At 40.2% G+C, this 19,019-nt stretch overlaps 2 protein-coding genes across 4 annotated transcripts in view; one reads left to right on the top strand and one right to left on the bottom strand.

Annotated features, from left to right (window-relative positions):
- Positions 1 to 340, bottom strand: part of LOC112228499 (transcriptional regulator Erg) — a 69,126-nt gene extending 68,786 nt beyond the window's left edge. For all 3 annotated transcript variants that reach the window (XM_024393867.2, XM_024393869.2, XM_024393870.2), the window contains exon 1: positions 188 to 340. The gene's annotated coding sequence lies outside the window, so the exon portion shown is untranslated. The remainder of the gene's footprint in view (positions 1 to 187) is intronic.
- Positions 341 to 9,428: 9,088 nt separating this feature from the next.
- Positions 9,429 to 18,803, top strand: ets2 (v-ets avian erythroblastosis virus E26 oncogene homolog 2). Its single transcript, XM_024393873.2, has 10 exons — positions 9,429 to 9,658; positions 10,523 to 10,595; positions 11,981 to 12,101; positions 13,340 to 13,459; positions 14,488 to 14,688; positions 14,897 to 14,971; positions 15,418 to 15,621; positions 15,800 to 16,069; positions 16,249 to 16,367; positions 17,062 to 18,803. Exons 2-10 carry the CDS (start codon positions 10,533 to 10,535, stop codon positions 17,275 to 17,277), a joined length of 1,389 nt encoding a protein of 462 aa, XP_024249641.1. The 5' UTR covers positions 9,429 to 9,658; positions 10,523 to 10,532; the 3' UTR covers positions 17,278 to 18,803.
- Positions 18,804 to 19,019: the final 216 nt, after the last annotated feature.

Genomic DNA, 19,019 nt, shown 5'->3' with positions numbered 1-19,019 from the left:
GAATACTCAATGCAATCCCTTCCTTAAGTTCACAAAAACTTTTTCATAAAAAATTTGTGATAGCAAACATAATAATTTAATCATTGATATTAAACAGCTAGCTTCCAGCTCAGCTTCGGCGCAAAGCGACATGTCCTAATACATCAACTTTCTTTGTAAAAGCTTTCATAATAACGCTTGGACTTACGGTTTGTTACGGTTTGGTCGTGAAACGTCGAATCGTTGTCGGTGAGAAAAACTAAAGCTGCCACGATGTTTCAATGAACTGCTCTTCAATGCGACCAAACTGCATCTACTACTAAGTATTGGAGAATGAAGGCAAGTCACACACAAAACACAACTGCGCACGAGAGAGAAAGAGAGAGAGCGCGAGAGAGAGAAAGAGACAGAGAGAGAGAGAGAGAATGGATGGATGGATGGGGGAGGGAGAGAGTTGGTCGGCAGCTAGAGTCGTAACTGAGGAGTAAAATACATGTGACAGAGCTAATTGACTTTAATGATAAAGTAATTGTGTCAAATTGCTAACTCTCCAGGCTTAAAGAATCCCCCTCACGATGTGAGGTCAAGCATCAGGTTCCTGGTGAGAGGTCTCCTTTATTAAAACAGTAGTGTCTCTTAGAGCAGAGATGTGGTAGAAATGATAATCAGCAGTAATAAGCAAGATATATTCAAAGGTCCAATGATAAGACATGACCACAAAATTATTTGTAATAATTTATGTAAATGTCAGGGACTTACATAATTTAAAAAAAACATTTTAATGCATTTTGGTTTTGCATACTGACATGCATGGCTTTTGTCATTGAAATAACCACAATTATTGATAGGCCTACAAATAATGATTTTTCAAACATTGAAAAACATGGTAATAATGGTAATAATCACATCTTACATTATGCAAGAACACACTATAATAATAATAATTTTTGTAATATCCACTTCGGCGCTCTGTTTTCAAGGTTTAAGGTTTCAAAGGGAAAATACTTTGTGTTTTTATTTGCAAAACAATACCATTCTGCAGAACAAACTGCCCTTTGGTGACAGTTTTGGACAGGGTCTAGCACACAGAAGTCTGCTTGTGACAGAGGGGTGTTTTCAATGAAAGCTAAGTTATTTTAGCTCCAGACATGTTTACATTTCTGTGGTTTAGTCTCTAACTTTCCCTCTTTCCCTCTTTTTTCCCTCTCTCATTTCAGAATGGTGCACCACGAATGAAGGCTCAATCCCCTCTGCACCCAGACATTCCTTCAGTCTGCCAGAAAATGAAGAGGAGGAGGGAAAAAAAGGTAGAATATGAAAGAAACACACACACACACACACACACGCGCGCACACACATGGACCCCCAGGTCTGGGTCAGGGGAGATGCAATGGGCACTAAGGGCCCCGTCCTCCCCCTCTTCCCCTCACCCCACCTCTGTTTGAACACCCTGAATCATTCTGATCCCTATACTTGTTGCTTGTGCAAAAACAACTTATGGCAATTGTCTATATTTTCTTAGATGCTCTATAATCATTTGCATTATCAAAATGGGAGACACCAGAGTAATCTAATGGTCATCTAAAGAGCACTTTTACTCCGAAAAGATCCACCCACCAATAATGTACCAGTAGATGGATAGTTCAATATTGAATCATGTAGTACACTTAGTGTACAAAACATTAGGAACATATTGCTAATATTGAGTTGCACCCCCATTTGCCCTCAGAACAGCCTCCATTTGTCAGGGCATGGTCTCTACAAGGTATAGAAAGCGTTCCACAGGGATGCTGGCCCATGTTGACTCCAATGCTTCCCACAGTTGTGTCAAGTTGGCTGGATGTCCACCGTTGGGTGGTGGACCATTCTTGATACACGCGGGAATATGTTGAGCATGAAAAACCCAGCCTCATTGCAGTTCTTAGTACACTCAAAACAGTGCGGCTGGCACCTACTACCATACCTCGTTCAAAGGCACTTAAATATTTTGTCTTGCCCATTCACCCTCTAAATGGCATACATTCACAATCCATGTCTCAATTTTCTCAAGGCTTAAAAATCCTTATTTTTAAATCCTTCATCTGCACTTATTGAAGTGGAGAGGTGACATCAATAAGGGATCATAGCTTTCACCTGGATTCACTTGGTCAGTCTACAAAATATCATGGAAAGAGCATGTTTTGTACACTCAGTGTATATTGTAATCTGATATTAGGGCATGACTGCACATTTTTTAAATACAGTACTTTCAATTACTTGTGGTGCATTTGTTTTAGCTTGACCGGCAGACAAGGCGGAATTAATACTTTTGGGGCTATTCTATTGGTTCCATTGTGCTGAGAAAGCTAAATCAAGTGCACCTGACATATTTAAAAGCATTTTACATCAATTTGCCCCAGACCTGCAATGCATCCAGGTAAGGTGTGCTCGATACACTTATGTGCCCTTCCTTCAAGTATCTATTGTCCCAGTAAGTCAGTAAACAGAATATTGGCAGACTGAGCCAGGATTTACTTTCTTGTGACAGCCAAGCAGAGGTCGTTCCACTTTAGTCAAATCATGGAAACAAACATCAATCCTTATGTACAGTACACAAAGAATGCAGACATAGAATTCTTCCCTCTAAACAAACAAAATTGAAATATTTAGGGAATTAAAATCCTCCCCTAGATAGCTTGAGGCACACAGAGCACAGTGGTGCAGAATTGACAACTACCAGATGGCAAAATGAACACTGGCTATCTGAAAAAGTACCCAGATGGCTCAATGGCACTTTGCTGTCTGAGATAGTTTTTCTGTACCTGTGTAGAAAAGTTAGTTCACAGAGCTAGCCTACTGTGATGTGTAGTGTAATCTTGCCTGCAACTTATAGCCTTTAGCTCAGAGAGCTAACAGTGCTGATTGACAATGACAACCCATGTACAATGTCTTATTGGATAAACCAACAGGACCCTTGATCTGAGCTCTTTTGGTTTGAATGAAGACAATCAAATGATCTGTTGAATGAGAAAAATAATCTGTTGTCATTCATCACCATATCTGCTTCATCCCCACATTAAACATCTATGCTCAATGAAATATTAACCATTGTCTTGTCATCAGGAAAAGTTCAAATAAACCAAGCATGAATGTTGCTGACATTATTGCACTTTCTGTCATTTTTCAGTAGCTATGTCATGTGTAGATACTTTGAGGTTGTAGAGCCTAATGGTCCAGTGGTTAGTGTTGAGTGATAGGGACCTGGGCTAGACTGTCCTGTGTAAAAGGGGGTCTGTGTGACCCCGCCATGGCACCCAAGACACGCCACTCTCGCCGCTCCTAGATGACACGTGTGGTGTGTGAGTAGAGAGCGACAACACTGCCACATCTGGCCTGCCACAATGTGTTTCACATCCCTCTCTCCCCCCAAATAGGGAGAGGGAGAGGACGAGAGAAGGAGTGGGGGGCAGAGAACCAAACCTCCCGGCTTCTTGGTGTTTTGTGTAGAGTCTGTTCTGTGTAGAATCTGTTTTCAACAGGGAGGGAGGGAGGGAGGGAGGGAGGGAGGGAGGGGGAGGGAGGGAGGGAGGGAGGGAGGGAGGGAGGGAGGAGGGAGGGAAAAAAGAGCAACGTTGAGTCTAGACAGTGGAGGTTGGGATTGAAATCTGGAAGCCATTGACTCCAGCTCGGTGCTCGGGGTTGCCTCTCTCTCTCTGCAGAAAGGGATCGCATTTCACTGCCTAATTACACATGAAAAATGGTCACATAATTTTTTCACTCTGCTTCTTGTTTTTTTTACACACAACACTGGGTGGGGGAGGCTGGCTCTGAATAAACTGTTGTGCCCAGATCATGTTTTAGGATATCAGTATTAGTATAGTTAGAGGCTGAATTGTGTGCCCATTGTCAATAGCCTTTTTAAAAATAACTGTTTATGCTGTATGGATATATTGTTATCTCTGGATACATTTAATGTAAATGTTTAATGTACACTCCAATGTGTCAAATCATACAAGCCCCTAGACAAGGCCATCTAAACTATAATGTGGTATTTTTGTAATTGAAGACTAGTTCAGTATTATGATTTTAGCTAATTATAATCAAATTATTGCATAAATAAGTATGAATAAATGTGTGAACCGGTATGTACATTTCAGCCATAAAATTAAGCAGAGTAATTGGACTGAAAACCTCAGCTCATTTCAATTTTTTTCTGGTATACATTTGCAGTCTATTTTTAGTTGATTTCGACCAACAGAGGGCGGTATAGCCAAGCAAATAAACCCCTGCCAATAAAAACAAATGGCTGCATGTACCCTTCACAGAACTGTCAATTGAATGGAGATGTAGAAATGGGTCATTCTATCACAGACTGATGATGTCAGTCATAACAAAAGTTTTATATGGACAGATGACCAGGTAGATTTAGTGTTAAGATTCAAATGTATTTGGTACTCTACCTTTTACAATGCCCATTAGGCTTACATTCATTCCACAGATTGAGCCTTAGGCTCAGGTGAGTCTCTGTGTTTCTGTGGACCAGTGGATCTTAAAGAGAACTAGGCTAGTGCTCGTCAGGGGAGATATTTAGTAAGGAGAGGAACATTTGATTCCAACATACAGTAGCTAAGTCATGACCACATGTAATACACAATGGTTTTAATGGTACACAGTGGCACCAATCCTTCCAGGAGTCGATATGGTAACAGTGACTGCCTCTTAAGTGTGAAACGCTTCAGTAAAACTTCAAAAAAAGGGGAAACGTTACTATACAATGAGTATCAGCTTCAACATGTGCCGTTCTCTATGGAAAAGCCATCATGCACTCAGGACTGAAAAAAGACTCCAGTGAAAATACAAATATGCAAACTCCTATTTTGGTATGCCGCGCAGTCATCTGCTGAGAGACTCTCTGTCGGTGAGTGGCAGTGTTCTGAGCGAAGCAGCAGATCGACTCTGTGAGATGATTTTATGGAGGAATTTCTCATGGTGGGTTCACTCCAGGGGGGCCTGACGGTGGGGCAGGGATCTGTCCATCCAGATGCCTGAGCTCATTTCACTGCTGTGTGTGCACTGTACTCAGCTTTTATTTCTGTTGAACTTGGACGCTCAATCGTTCAGGCTTTGCAAATACTCCAAGAAAAGAAAAGAAGAAAACTTGATGAGTCATGCAAAATAAAATGGTGAGGCCAAAACAAAGCCGTGAAAAGAAAAACACTGAAAAGAAAGTAGCATCACTCAGGGTGTGATGTGTTGGTCATGTTAGAACGTGTCATGATTTTGTAGGATAAGCTTATCTGGGAAACACATAGAATGTCTTATGGGGAGGAGTTTGAGAGGTCTTCTGTGTAGGTGCCATTAAATACATTGCCCTCTTGTTAGACATTATGTGTACCAAACAATGAAGATGAGTGATGGGTCGTGATGGTTGGTCGTGAGTATGAGAAACCTTTCATTGCCACTGTTTTTGTAGTCTTTCCCAACATCCATAACTGACCAGGGCGGAGGCCAGCGTTCACAAGAGAATTTGATTCACGGTTCCAAGATAACTGTTTCCACATGCTTCTCTTTATATCAATCAGTGATAGGCTCCAGATTTGCAGTAGATTAATTGGCAGCCAGGTATCAACATCCTTAAACAAACTATTTTCAAAGCAGGTCTATGTCCTGTCAGCAGTCAGCACACACCCATCCCTAGTTCTTTCTCCATCTCATTTCCCTCCTCTCTCTCTCCTCCATACCTTTCTCTCCTTCATCTCTCTTTCCCCCTTATCTCTATCTCCCTCATCGCTCTCTCTTTCATCTCTCTCCCTCTCTTTTCACATTTAGCACTGAAACAGACAGAGAAGGAGTTGGGAGTTGCTTAGCAACAGTAGATGCAATGAGTGCAATGAAAAGCTAAATCATGTTTTGCAGACCCGGGCAACTTGCCCTGCGACCCAACAATGTTTTCAATAGGGCAGATTAATATTTTCATTGGTTGAACGATGTTACATAAAAATGAGTGCTTTACATAATTTCTCATTGTCATCTGACCTCTCATGGCTGTTTCAATACAGGGCTGCTGTCCATTGAAATTAAGCAATAGTCATTGGGATCCTCATCTTCATCATACTGTATGTATGAATTAACAGGTTGATTTCCATACAAGAGAAAAGGGGAAACAGAGCATGGCGTCCTTCAGTGAGGTTTTATGTCTATAATATAAGCAGTGGCAGGTAGTCTAGTGGTTAAGAGTATTGGACCAGTAACCGAAAGGTTGCTGGTTTGAATCCCAAACTGACTAGGTGAAAGGTCTGTCGTTCTGCCCTTGAACAAGGCAGTTAACCCCCAACAACTGCACTGTGGATGTTGATTAAGGCAGCCCCAATGCATTTTTCTGAGTCAGATGGGTTGGGTTAAATGCGGTAGACACATTTTGGATAAATACATTCGAGTTGTGCAACTGGTATCCCCTTTCCCTAATTGCTCTAGATGAGAGTGTCTGCTAAATGGTGTAAATGTGATATCAAGGTAGACATTCTAAGGGTTAGTACTGTGCTCCACAACTTTTGTAGATCAGCAATTAATTTCAAGGCTATGTGCCAGCATTCTGAAATGATTTCCTTTTATTCATTCCTGGTTTTTGTGTAAGTGTGATTTTTAAAGGTGGTCACTGCAGGCTTACAGACCTCATAATAAGAAGAAATACCTCAATCTCACTAAGACACAAATGGTAACACTTTATTTGAGCCCTCTGTTATGTTCAATGAAGGCTACCAAAGTCTGGCCCTCTACTATTCTACTACCTGAAACTTGGGTACAATTCCAAAGATGAACCCCATCCTCCAAATGGATTGAAATATGTCAAAGCATTCCACACATAGAGGTAGAACTGACTAAACACCTGATATACTTTATGTTGATGAAAATGGTCCATGGCCTGTAGAACCATGCTAGATACTGCATGTGTCCAACAGACTGGCATGTACAAATACTACATGATTCAAAATAATTACAGCAAATTTTGAGGTTATTTGTTACAAATCAAAACACAACCTTCTCAACCAAGCTTGGACATTGAAACTTTACTAATCTAAAACTTCTCACCCAAAGGTTTCATTTAAAGACTTCCTCCAGTGATTTTTAAACGTTTATTGTTGAAAAGCGATATCCCAAGTATAAATACAGTAAATTACACACACTAAAGGGTAAAAAAACATGTTATCATCAAAAAACTTCAAGGTGAAGGGCATTCAAAGAGTTGGTCTGATGGGAATTTCTGATGTCATCGGTCTCCCCTTTGCTTGAGGAACAATAGAGGAGCAATAGAGAACATAAGAGCAAAGCCCCACCAATCACAACGAGGTTTACCAAATTCCACACCTCTGGAAGAGTTCTCAACTACATTTGACTGAAAGTAGTGGGGAGGGCACTTTTTACAATACGGATACACCCTATTAGTCAATATCATTTACACTGTATCATTTAGGGATGGGGGTATCCACTCATGCAGACATGATGGGAAATGCTGTGATATACAGATGTTAAAACTTCTTATGGCTGCAAGGGGCAGTATTGAATAGCTTGGATGAAAGGTGCCCAAAGTAAACTGCCCGTTCCTCAGTCCCAGTTGCTAATATATGCATATTATTATTAGTATTGGATATAAAACACTCTGAAGTTTCTAAAACTGTTTCAATGATGTCTGTGCGTATAACAGAACTCACATGGCAGGCAAAAACCTGAGAAGAAATCCAAACAGGAAGTGGGAAATCTGAGGTTGGTCGAGTTTCAACCCAGCCCCTATTGAATACACAGTGGGATATGGATAAAGTTGCACTTCCTAGGGCTTCCACTAGATGTCAACCGTCTTTAGAAACTTGAATGAGGCTTCTACTGTGTTGTGGAGATGGATGGGAGCTCTTTGAATCAGTGGTCTGGCAGAGAGCCAGGTCCTGGTCATGCGCATTTGACATGATAGCGACCTGCGTTCCATGGCTTCTCTACAGACATAGGAATTCTCCGGTTGGAACTTTATTGAAGATTTATGATAACAACATCCTAAAGATTGATTCTATACTTAGTTTAACAAGTTTCTTCGACCTGTAATATAACTATTTGAAGTTTTCGTCCAACGTTCAGATGGACCTACATGAGCGTTTGGATTTGTGTACTAAACGTGCTAACAAAAGTAGCTACTTGGAAATAAATAATGGACATTATTGAACAAATCAAGCATTTATTGTGGAACTAGGATTCCTGGGAGTGCATTCTGATGAAGATCGTCAAAGGTAAGGGAATATTTCTAATGTGATTTCTGATTTCTGTTGACTCCAACATGGCGGATAATTTTATTTATTTTCTGAGCGCCGTCTCAGATTATTGCATGGTTTGCTTTTTCCGTAAAGTTTTTTTAAAAATCTGACACAGCGGTTGCATTAAGGAGAGGTATATGTATATATCCATGTCTAACAATTGTATTTATCAACATTTATAATGAGTATTTCTGTCAAATTATGTGGCTCTCTGCAATATCACCGGATGTTTTTGGAACTAGTGAACGTAACGCGCCAATGTATACAGAGATTTTTTTTATATAAATATGAACTTTATCAAACAAAACATACATGTATTTTGTAACATGAAGTCCTATGAGTGTCATCTGATGAAGATCATCAAAGGTTAGTGATTAATTTTATCTCTATTTGTGCTTTTTGTGACTCCTCTCTTTGGCTGGAAAAATGGCTGTGCTTTTCTGTGAGTTGGTGGTCACCTAACATAATCATTTGTGGTGCTTTCGCTGTAAAGCCTATTTGAAATCGGACACTGTGGTGAGTTTAACAACAAGATTACCTTTAAAATGGTATAAGATACATGTATGTTTGAGGAATTTTAATTATGAGATTTCTGTTGTTTTGAATTTGGCGCCCTGCACTTTCACTGACTATTGTCATATCGATCCTGTTAATGGGATTGCAGCCCTAAGAAGTTTTAAATAGACCAACACAAAATAATCAGGCCATACTTAATGTTCTTGTTCTATAACTTCCTGATCTTTCTCTGGCCCATGTTTTGGATCTAGGCTGAAACATATCAGTGAACAAAAATATTGCTGTTGGTTAATTGATTGATTGATATCCTTGAGGAAACTTTTCTCATCTTTTTTATTTATTCTCAAGTGGCACTGCCTTTGAAACCTCAAAGTATAAGATTGACAGGGCCATTCCACAATTGGCTAATATGAATTACTGACCTGAGTGTGTTTTCGATCAGCATTCATCCCTGACAATATTACTGGATAAGTGCGTCAGAGTTGCTTGGCTTCTGCACGTTTTCAGCGTTAATATTTTTTTTATTTTGACAGAACTGCAACACTGTTTACATCCGGTAAAGCGCGTTGAATATGTTCCACTATGATCATTTTCCATTGCTTACTACACGCTCCTCCCACTGAGTTACATAGCGCGCTATGAAAACAGCAAAAAAAAGCTGCACTTCCTCATTGCCTAGATACACTCGTCAAGCACGCACGAAGAAACAAGGCTGTGCATTGTTTTGATTTTCTACTGGTCAGTGTATCTGGGAGGTACAAAAACTCAAATACAGCATAGGCTTGCGCACATACAACACTGAATAGGATAAATATTCAATATCGAAAAGGAATACAATTTAACGTTACACTGTTGCTGTTTTGAAGAACAGCCGATCAATTCAACAGGTAGGTCCCTGATTTGTGTCTCTTCTCTCGTTCTTTGATCTATTCCCAGACAATGTGCCATTTGACTCTGTACTGCTTTCCTGAATAGTTTGTTTCTGTTCTACATGACATTTGCGATAATTGTTTCTGGTGGAATAATAACCAACGGTAAATCCCATTCCATGCCTTGTGGTCTATGCGACATATTATTTAAATTAGGGTAATGATTCATTTATCACTGATATTAAATATATCTTTACGAATTATTCAACATGGCTATGTCAATAGAATCACTATTGAATGTGTGGCCGCTAATCTAATATGAAGGACCCCCCCTACCATGAGGGGCCTTGAGTCATTTCGGGACCGATTAAACTTGTGACCAATGAGAGAATTATGCAATATTTCTGTCTCAGACATTCGTGATGTCATAATGATAGTGTGTGTGTAATTGTTGGCCTAATGTAAAACATATATTTTTAACATGTTTCAGTAATTCCCCAAACTAGCCAAATCAATAGCCTATTTATTCAATTGTGTTCAGGTTGCTTTGGAAAGTGTGCCAATGCATTAGGATATTGAATTCAATGTGCAGGCTTTATTTGTATAATGTACTAACACAATTTAGGCACTATTAAGCCATTATGTGCTCAGTATAAAATAAGACATTGTAATATACTCATATTTATACATTGCATATTTTGTTGTTGCTATTTAGGAGAACAGTTGATCTATAGGTTGCATGTGAATTCATTGTCATTGTAGAGAAACGTATTACAACCCTCAGAGACAGATACAGTATCATACAAATTTCCATTCAGTGTGATGTCATTACTGATGTGATTAGTGTTGCTCATAAACTTTCTCTCTGTAATTTACCTGAAGATTACTGAAGATGTGTGACCTCAGCATGGACAAAGTGGCCCCCTTGTCCACTGGCTATCGCTCCAGCCTCAAGGTGAGACTTCACAAGGCTGTGCCACTAATATAGTAGATAAGTAGGAAAATCACATACATCGTAGTGCTGGAGATGGAATTGTGTATAGTAGATATAGGACCACTGTATCACAACTGATTCTGCAAGGCTGGATCAAAATCCTGCACACCCAATAGCTCTCCAGGACTGGAATTGGAGCACCCTTCACTCAAGGCTATTGGGGAGTTAAGAAAGCACGGATTCCAAATATCAGCAGAGATTTATTTTTAAATCCTGTGTGTTGCAGCACACTTGAGTCTGCTATTCCTCTCCCCATAACTTTAACCATAAAATAATAAATGAAAAGTAAGAGGACAAAGCCAGGCATATTAAATGTGAAGATAATTGGGAAGCTGATGGAGGAGAGGCTCCCAGTCTTTCCACCTTCTCTACGGCCACTAACTCAATTGGTCACCTTGGTAACTAGCAAGAAAAAAGGCTCTCAAGACATTGAGGGACCTGTTTGTGCCAGCCTATTAAACAGTTTATGGATAAAAAAGGATGATGTTTTGTGGGGAGTTATTTGTATAAAAAATCATTGTGCCTTACAGTATTAGACAGGTGCACAAATGGCACTTTAGCGTACATCTTTACTATAGATGTCCTAATGATTTGTTAAGGTTTCATGTGCGGCTTGGTTGTATAACGTCATAAGAAGTCTCATCAGCATCTGTAAAATGCTGAGATGGGTACAGTGCAGATTCAAGCAGAGCTCATCTTAAAAGGGCTTGTTTTTACCTAATAGAATTGTGAAGAAGAGCCTGGTTTGTCTAACCTGATTTGAAGAGGGGGAACGAGAGAGAGTGAAAAGGGAGAGAGAAGGATAGAGGGAGGAGGGGGTAGAGTTTTTTTCTCTCAAAAAGCAACAGCCTACGCTGTGTTATAAACCCTCAGAGCTGAACTGCTGCCAGCTGCATCAAGGGGAGTTTCTAGTTCTGCTACGGAACAGGAAGACTATGTATGGTCATCCTCTCCCAGCGGTTCAGGGCCAGGCTTAGCTGGGAGAATGAGAAAGGCCTGATGTGTTTGACTAATGATGACAGATTGGCTCTACTGAAAGGGAGTGCCCACATACAGAGTTGTTTCTGTCAATACTTTTGCCTGCTCTGTTATCTTTTGTCTTTTATCTCACTTTATGTGACTCCGTCTAAAGAAGTGAATAAGGTATTTCCTAAATGATTCACAGTATCTGTGAGTGATCAGGTGTTGGTCATCCGTTCAGGACGATGCTTGTCTCACCTAATATATCCAATTATGTAGACATACAGTAGAATGGGGCTTTCTCAAATCATCAGGCAAAATACATGTTTTGTGTCTTTTAATTTAAACTTACAGTATGTTGTTTTTTATGTGTTTGTCCTCCACAGCGGCAGGCAGCGTTTGACCTTTTTGAAGATCCCATGTCTCTGTTCTCGGGATACTTCCTCCCCTCAGATGATGAGCAGTCTTTTCAGGAGGTGCCCTCTGGCCTCAACTGTGTCTCACATGGTACGCCACCACCACAACCTACCAATGAGTGCCACATCACTCTAGCCCTCTACTTTACACCAAAACACTTTCATAACACCAATACCAACTAATCACCCCAGGCCAAAGTTAGACCAAACTCTATTAGGAAGATTATTTGCGAGACATGAGGTGACAAAGTTAACAATGTAGTGATTGCTGGCATACAAACAGTTTTAATTCATGATTAACAGAAAAACAAGTGTTTATTTGTGGTTAACAATTATCCATAACCCAAACTTTGTTAATCAATCTCATCCGGTTGCATGGCAGCTAGCCCACTTAAATTGTCTGAACCCTATTTAGATTTTTTTTGAAGGCCCAATGCAGCTGGGGGTTTTTTTCAATCTCAATATTAAATCATTACTGGGTAACAATTAGGTACCTTACTGTAATTGTTTTGAATTAAAATGAAACAAAAATTGCTTCTTTGCAAAGAGCAATTTCTCAAGCAAGAATTTAGCTGGGAGTGGTCTGAGTGGGGAGGGGGAAACTGAAAACTAGCTTTTATTGGCAGAGTGGTTTGGACCTCTTTCTTATTGGTCTATTAACTAATTAAACACCTGGTGATGTCACCAGGCATGCCAAAACTCCATCCTACCTAAACAGACTGACATTTTAGGCAATCAAACAGCTCTTGCACTAAAAGGGCATCGTCATAATTTTCTAAATTGCACAGTATTATTCTAACCTCATAGTGTGTAAATGTATATAAAACACAGGGAAATCATAGTTTTGGCACTGGGCCTTTAAATGGAACTTTATTTCTGAGTTTGTATATGTATGAGTAGTGTTTTTAAGGCTGTTGTTAGTGTGCACAAAACAGAGTAGTGTACAACCAATTTGGAGCTGAATCAACTATGAACAGTATTAGGATGTGGCATACTGTACAGTGTTCATTCTTGTTTGCATTGACAGACCTGCCTATTGTGTTGAGATCACACCAACTTGTGGTTTGTGTTGCGCAATGGAGGTTATTATACAGATCACTATGCTGAGAGCTTTGCCATTTCTAAAAGGCCATTGTTCTTATAGCATTGACAGTAAACCCTGCTCATATATGTGTAATCACATACGCAGGCACAAAGGAAATGCGCGTTTTTTACTGATTTGGGTCTTTAAACAATTATCACACTGTTAAAGCAATGTTATTACATAAGAAAGGTCTAGAAAGGTTGATTAATAGAGTAATCAAACATTTGTTTTTGTAAACTCTCCAGACATGGGCCCTTGCTCTGTTCCACTTTTGACCCCGTGCAGTAAGGCAGTGATGAGTCAGGCCTTGAAGGACAGCTTCAGTGGCTTCTCCAAGGTCCAACGCTGCTGTGGCATCTCCAACAGTGAGTCACTTTCTACACCTCAGTCTCATTGTCCTTTTTCTTCATTTCTATTGAAATGTTTTTACAAGGATGACAATTTGCTAATTTCCTAGCTAATTTTGAACTGGTTTGGAAGTCAGTCATTTTGGGCTCATTTCGAAAGCTTTGCACTCACTCCAGCTTCCACAATAGATTAACTCCTCATTCTTACTCGTTAACACCATGTTTGTATGACATTTTCCCACTTGTTGAGTGTTTAAGTATTTTTCTTTTCTTCCCTTCTTTAAAGGACAGGTTCACCTTTTTTAACCAAATCTCTATTTTTGATGTAAATAGCATGTTATAGAAGTATCCAGACACTTTCTTTGCGATTTCACTTGGTTTGGAGAAAGAGAGCTCCCCACCAGCAATAGACTTCCTCATTGCTCATTCTGCAATATGGGGGCCACAGATAAACATGAACAAAGGCTCCAAAAACACCCAAATATCGCCTTTTAGAAATGGCAAAGCTCTCAGCATAGTGATGCAGGTCTTTAGATGTTATACACATGAAATTGTGTAATTCCGAACTTTATACACAACTTTATATTCCATTTTATTGGACTCAGGCGATACTTTTCCATGTGCGAGCATGCACATGCTTTCTCATTTCTCGTGTCACCACAATGGGAACCAAAAAATACATAAATGCTCGCACACAGAAAAGTATCGCCTGTTTCGGAAATGACTTATTTGTTCATGTTTATCCATACTGCAGAACAAGCAATAATGAAGTATATTGCTGGTGGGGTAAGTTTCTCAAAACCAAGTGAAATCTAAAAAAAAACTGTGTCTGGACTCTTCTATAACATGCCATTTACATAAAAAATTGAGATTTGGTAAAACATTTTGCCTGTCCCTTAATCATTAAAAAGTAAGCCTAGCTAAGTAAAATCAAGTCAAAGACTGGTGGATTTTGGTGACGTTTCCATGGAATTGTGAATGAACATTTTAGTCATTTAAAATGGCTGTATATTAAGCCATATCTTTTTTCTTTCTCTCTTTCACAGACCCCCATAAGTGGACCAAGCAGCACGTGATGCAGTGGCTCCACTGGGCAGCCAGTGAGTTCAGCCTGGCCAACGTCCACTTCTTTAAGTTTGACATGAACGGCCAGGAGCTGTGTGACCTGGGCAAGGAGAGCTTCCTGGACCTGGCCCCAGACTTTGTGGGCGACATCCTGTGGGAGCACCTGGACCAGATGATGAAAGGTAACAGTGGAATTTTTTAGTCAGATGGTATTTGTGTGGAAGGAAGATGGGGGAAAGAATAGGTGGAGTCGTCAGTTTTTTTTGTATTCAGGTGGAAAGGGTTTCTTTATTCTGTAGAATTACTGTACCCTTTGGCTAAATGATACACTCTAAAATCAAATAACAGTATTTCTGACGGTTCCTGACTTTATCCTCCGTTTTCTTCCAGAATGTCGAGAGAGAGAAGAATCCAAAAGCCTCAGCAGTGTTGTGCCCTCAGTAACCAACTGGATGAGCTCTGTCGGTGAGTGTCCAGTAGAAAAACATACTGAGCACCAGAGGGTTCAAATCCAAGTAAACATCAGATAGACAAAACAGTTTGGCTTCAGCTTCATTTGAACAGAAGCCTTAAAGGCCCAATTCAGCCATTTAAAAAAATCTCAATATCAAATCATTTCTGGCTAACAATTAAGTACTTTACTGTGATTGTTTTAATTAAAATTGTTTTAAAAGAAACTGTCTGGGAGTGGTCTGAGTTGGGAGGGGAAAGAGAGAGAGGTTAGAAACGTTCTTATTGGCCTATTAACTAATTTACTGTCTAGTGATATCACTATTCCAACCTCAGTGTGGAAATATATATAAAACATAGAAAAATCACGCTTTTGACCGCACTGGGCCTTTAAGCTGTCCAAAGAGGTCTCTGAGGTCTCTGATGAGATGAGCTAAGTGGGCATATGTTCTTCTTTACAGGCTTCAGTCTGGAGGAGACCCAGTGTGCCCTGCAGGTTCCTGACAACAGCGGTAGTCTGCTGAGAGAACTGTTTGAGACTGCGGACAAGACTACCCTGCTGAACCGAGATCAGGAGTTCTCCATGTTCTCTAAGCCCCAACTGAGCACGGTCAATGTCAGCTACATCAGGAGCAACCCAGACGCAGGGCAACTCTGCAAAGCCTGTGAGTAGGCCAACTCACTGTTGTCTAGAAGCTATTAATCAATGTTAATTCATTAGTGTTCATTTTCCAAGGGAACACATGTAAGCGATTCCCAACAGATATTTGAATTCAGTGATATTTCCTTAACTTGATTCAGTTTCAGTTGAACTAACCATCTCTGTGCTTTGTTTATCTACAGTCTCGTCCCAGGACCAGAGTTTGTGTTCATTGGAGAGCATGGACAGCTTTGAGGGGCCAGAGTCCATGCTGCAATCCTGGGGTAGCCAGTCTTCCCTGGCGGACAACCAGAGGGTGCCGTCCCACGACAGCTTTGAGGACGAGTGCAACAGCAGCACCCTGAGCCTGGGGAATCAGGGCCTATCCTTCAAGGACTACGTCCAGGAGAGGAACGAGCCTGTGGAACTGGGAAAGCCTGTCATACCTGCTGCCGTGCTGGCTGGCTTCACTGGTGAGTTTATGAACCCGCTGAAACAGTCAAACCCAGCTCATCTTGTATGAAATACTATCTATCTCTCTGTCAACCCCAGTTTCAACTCCAGTTCAAAACAGTACACTACAGTTGTGTATACACAAACTATGCCTTTTGATCGCCGTCTGACTCCTATGCCTTTTTTCCCCTCTCAACAGGAAGCGGTCCTATCCAGCTGTGGCAGTTCCTGCTGGAGCTCCTGACTGATAAGAGTTGTCAGGCCATCATCAGCTGGACCGGAGACGGCTGGGAGTTCAAACTCACTGACCCAGATGAGGTGAGTGTCAATTGGCCTCATACAATATGTGTATATCAGGTTGTGGAGGAGATAGCCACAAGGGTTTACATTAGGGATGTACCGAGTACTCTGATAAAAAGATTATCGCAACGGATATGGAGAATTTTCGGAATGCGATTATGACAAGTATTTTTTGTAATTAAAATAGTAATTGTCAGCTGCCAGCACGCATCTCTCTGTCCCTCAAAAAGTGTGAAGCCCTTTATGCTCTAAATAACTATTGGCTAGTTCTTCCATCTGTAAGAAACAAGCAGGGTATCGTTTGAGCCTGCTGCAATGATTGGATTAGAAAAAGCCGTTCTCCCTCTGCACTTATTTCCCCAGACAGACATACGGGGCGCTCCGTCTCTCTCACTCATCTCAGGGCACATTACATCACTTCTTACAAACATTGTGTGTGAATCAGAATTGCTAGTGATTGTTGTTCTAGCTATCAATCTATTTATATTAGTTATACTTTGCTGAGGACATATGTTTGTTTTTGTTTGTGTACTTACTAAGTAGCTTAAATAAATATGAATACAATTACAAATACGAGTATGACGAGATTGGCAACACAGCTAGTTTACAGGACTAAAAAAGTCTTCAACATAAGAGCCATCAGAAGACATCAAGATGTAGTGTAAGACTCTGTTTTCCATTGGTGTTTATCATTCTCTCCTTCCTCTCCCAGGTGGCTAGACGCTGGGGCCGCAGGAAGAACAAGCCCAAGATGAACTACGAGAAGCTGAGCCGTGGCCTGCGATACTACTACGACAAGAACATCATCCACAAGACCTCGGGCAAGCGATACGTCTACCGCTTCGTCTGTGACCTGCAGAATCTTCTGGGCTACTCGGCCGAAGAGCTCCACATCATGCTAGGGGTCCAGCCTGACACTGAGGATTGAACCAACTGGTGTTTTATCGAAAGGGAAGGGGTTGGAGATGTAGCCAGTGGGGCTTCACTACCCCAACTTAGCAAAAGTTGCTAATGTTACAGGCCATCTGAAAGTAATTCTGGTCATTGAACAGGTGGCACTGATTGATGTCCACTGATAGTGGCTACACTGGTGGGCAGACAGTGAGCATCTCTAATTTGGAGAGGCAGCTCATGTCTCGGCTCTTGCGCCATCAATGTGCATCGTTGTGCAAGCTTTTGTTGAGAGGGGTGCCAGTATTTAAATCAAGCATTCCCTCTGGGTGAAAGTGTTATTGTGCAAGTTGTAATGGATCAGCTCTGTATCCATCTGCAAAGTGGAGAGCTGTTAATTGCACAGATGACAATGGTGATCAATGTAACATAGCTGATTTTTTTCATTCTTGCTTTATACTCAGCAAGTATGGTGTTTACGGAGTCTGAGCAGTGGACATTTAGACTTACTGTGAAAGATCTTGAGGTTACCAAACAAGAATGCTTTTGAGGTGGCGGATCCAGCGCCTTAAATAGGAGTTTTGATGGAGAATGTATTCATGATTTTATGGAATAGCTAAGATTGCCTTTACTGTTGTGCTTTTACTAATGCATTGTCCTGCTGACAAGCTTGCAGCGCAACTGGAATTACCAGTCATTGTGGCTATTACATTTCTCCTCTATCAAAAAGGAAATAATTTAATTATTGTTCTATAAATATGAATATTTTGTCATGTTTGGCGAGTTAAACACAATTCACATGTGAATATGGCTTTAAAGGTTGAATGTAACGGTGTAGCAGCTATCAGAATTTATTTTTGTAGCAGGTTTATCAGGGATAAATTTGTGAATTGATTGTTTATTTATTTTTATGTGACCAAAGCGACATGTGGATGTATATGGTTTATTCTAAACTATAGTTGCATTTTGTTGTATGTTTTTATATTCTGCACCAAAGTCCCTGTGTATATATTATATTGGTACTACTGTACCTGTTATAAATACGATGAATATTCACTGTGTGTTTTACTGAAGAAGATAAAGCAGCCTTTTTGAAGTTGTTGTACAGATGACAGACACACAAAAATGGCATAATTTTGGCATGGGTACGGTCTTATTCCCTTCTAGCCCATGTGTGTTTATGCTGTTCTCTTAATCATTTTAGTCGTCTTCTATTAATTGATATTGTATAACCCAATGAAAAGTAAGATCATCTTAAGAATTCTGTTGTTGAAATCTTAAGAAAAATAGAACATTTTGAACTGACATGTGAAGCAACAGGGTTATTGTATATTGTTTTAGAATAGAATGTTGGTCTTGCTACAACATCTAAGCTCTGAATATATCATTGGCAGCGTGACATGTTGTGCTGTTTGCTGTAACTAAAGATGTGCATGTCATCGGCATGCCAAAGACCTGTGTAACTTATTCATCAGAATGACTTTACTTAAATTACTTTGTCAGCATTTCAGTGGTTTTTAAATGGAAAATGGCTTTGACATTTTAATAAAAGCTTTATTTTTATATGGTATTATGTTTCTTTTATTGCCTTTTGGTAGCTTAATATAAGGAGGGGTAGCTAATTAAAGATCCATGGTTTTTAAAGAACACTTAGTTGAGTACCAAAATGTGTGGGAGTTTCTTAAGCCCTTAAGATAAAAATCTGTCACACCAAGAATTAAGAAGTGTTTTTTTTTTTTATTGCCAAAGTACTGAGTTTTTTCTTTGTTTCTCTGTGTT

The sequence above is a fragment of the Oncorhynchus tshawytscha genome, linkage group LG30 (genome assembly GCF_018296145.1).
Source record: "Oncorhynchus tshawytscha isolate Ot180627B linkage group LG30, Otsh_v2.0, whole genome shotgun sequence".
In the NCBI taxonomy this organism is placed as follows: domain Eukaryota; kingdom Metazoa; phylum Chordata; class Actinopteri; order Salmoniformes; family Salmonidae; genus Oncorhynchus; species Oncorhynchus tshawytscha.
The sequence above is the reverse complement of the archived record's forward strand: the minus strand, read 5'-3'. Positions and strand labels throughout refer to the sequence as shown.

Coding starts and splice junctions, on each gene's coding strand:
- ets2 (XM_024393873.2), top strand. CDS start 10,533: ATGTGTGACCTCAGCATGGACAAAGTGGCCCCCTTGTCCACTGGCTAT. Junction 10,596..11,980: donor GCTATCGCTCCAGCCTCAAG/GTGAGACTTCAC, acceptor TGTCCTCCACAG/CGGCAGGCAGCGTTTGACCT. Junction 14,972..15,417: donor CAACTGGATGAGCTCTGTCG/GTGAGTGTCCAG, acceptor TCTTCTTTACAG/GCTTCAGTCTGGAGGAGACC.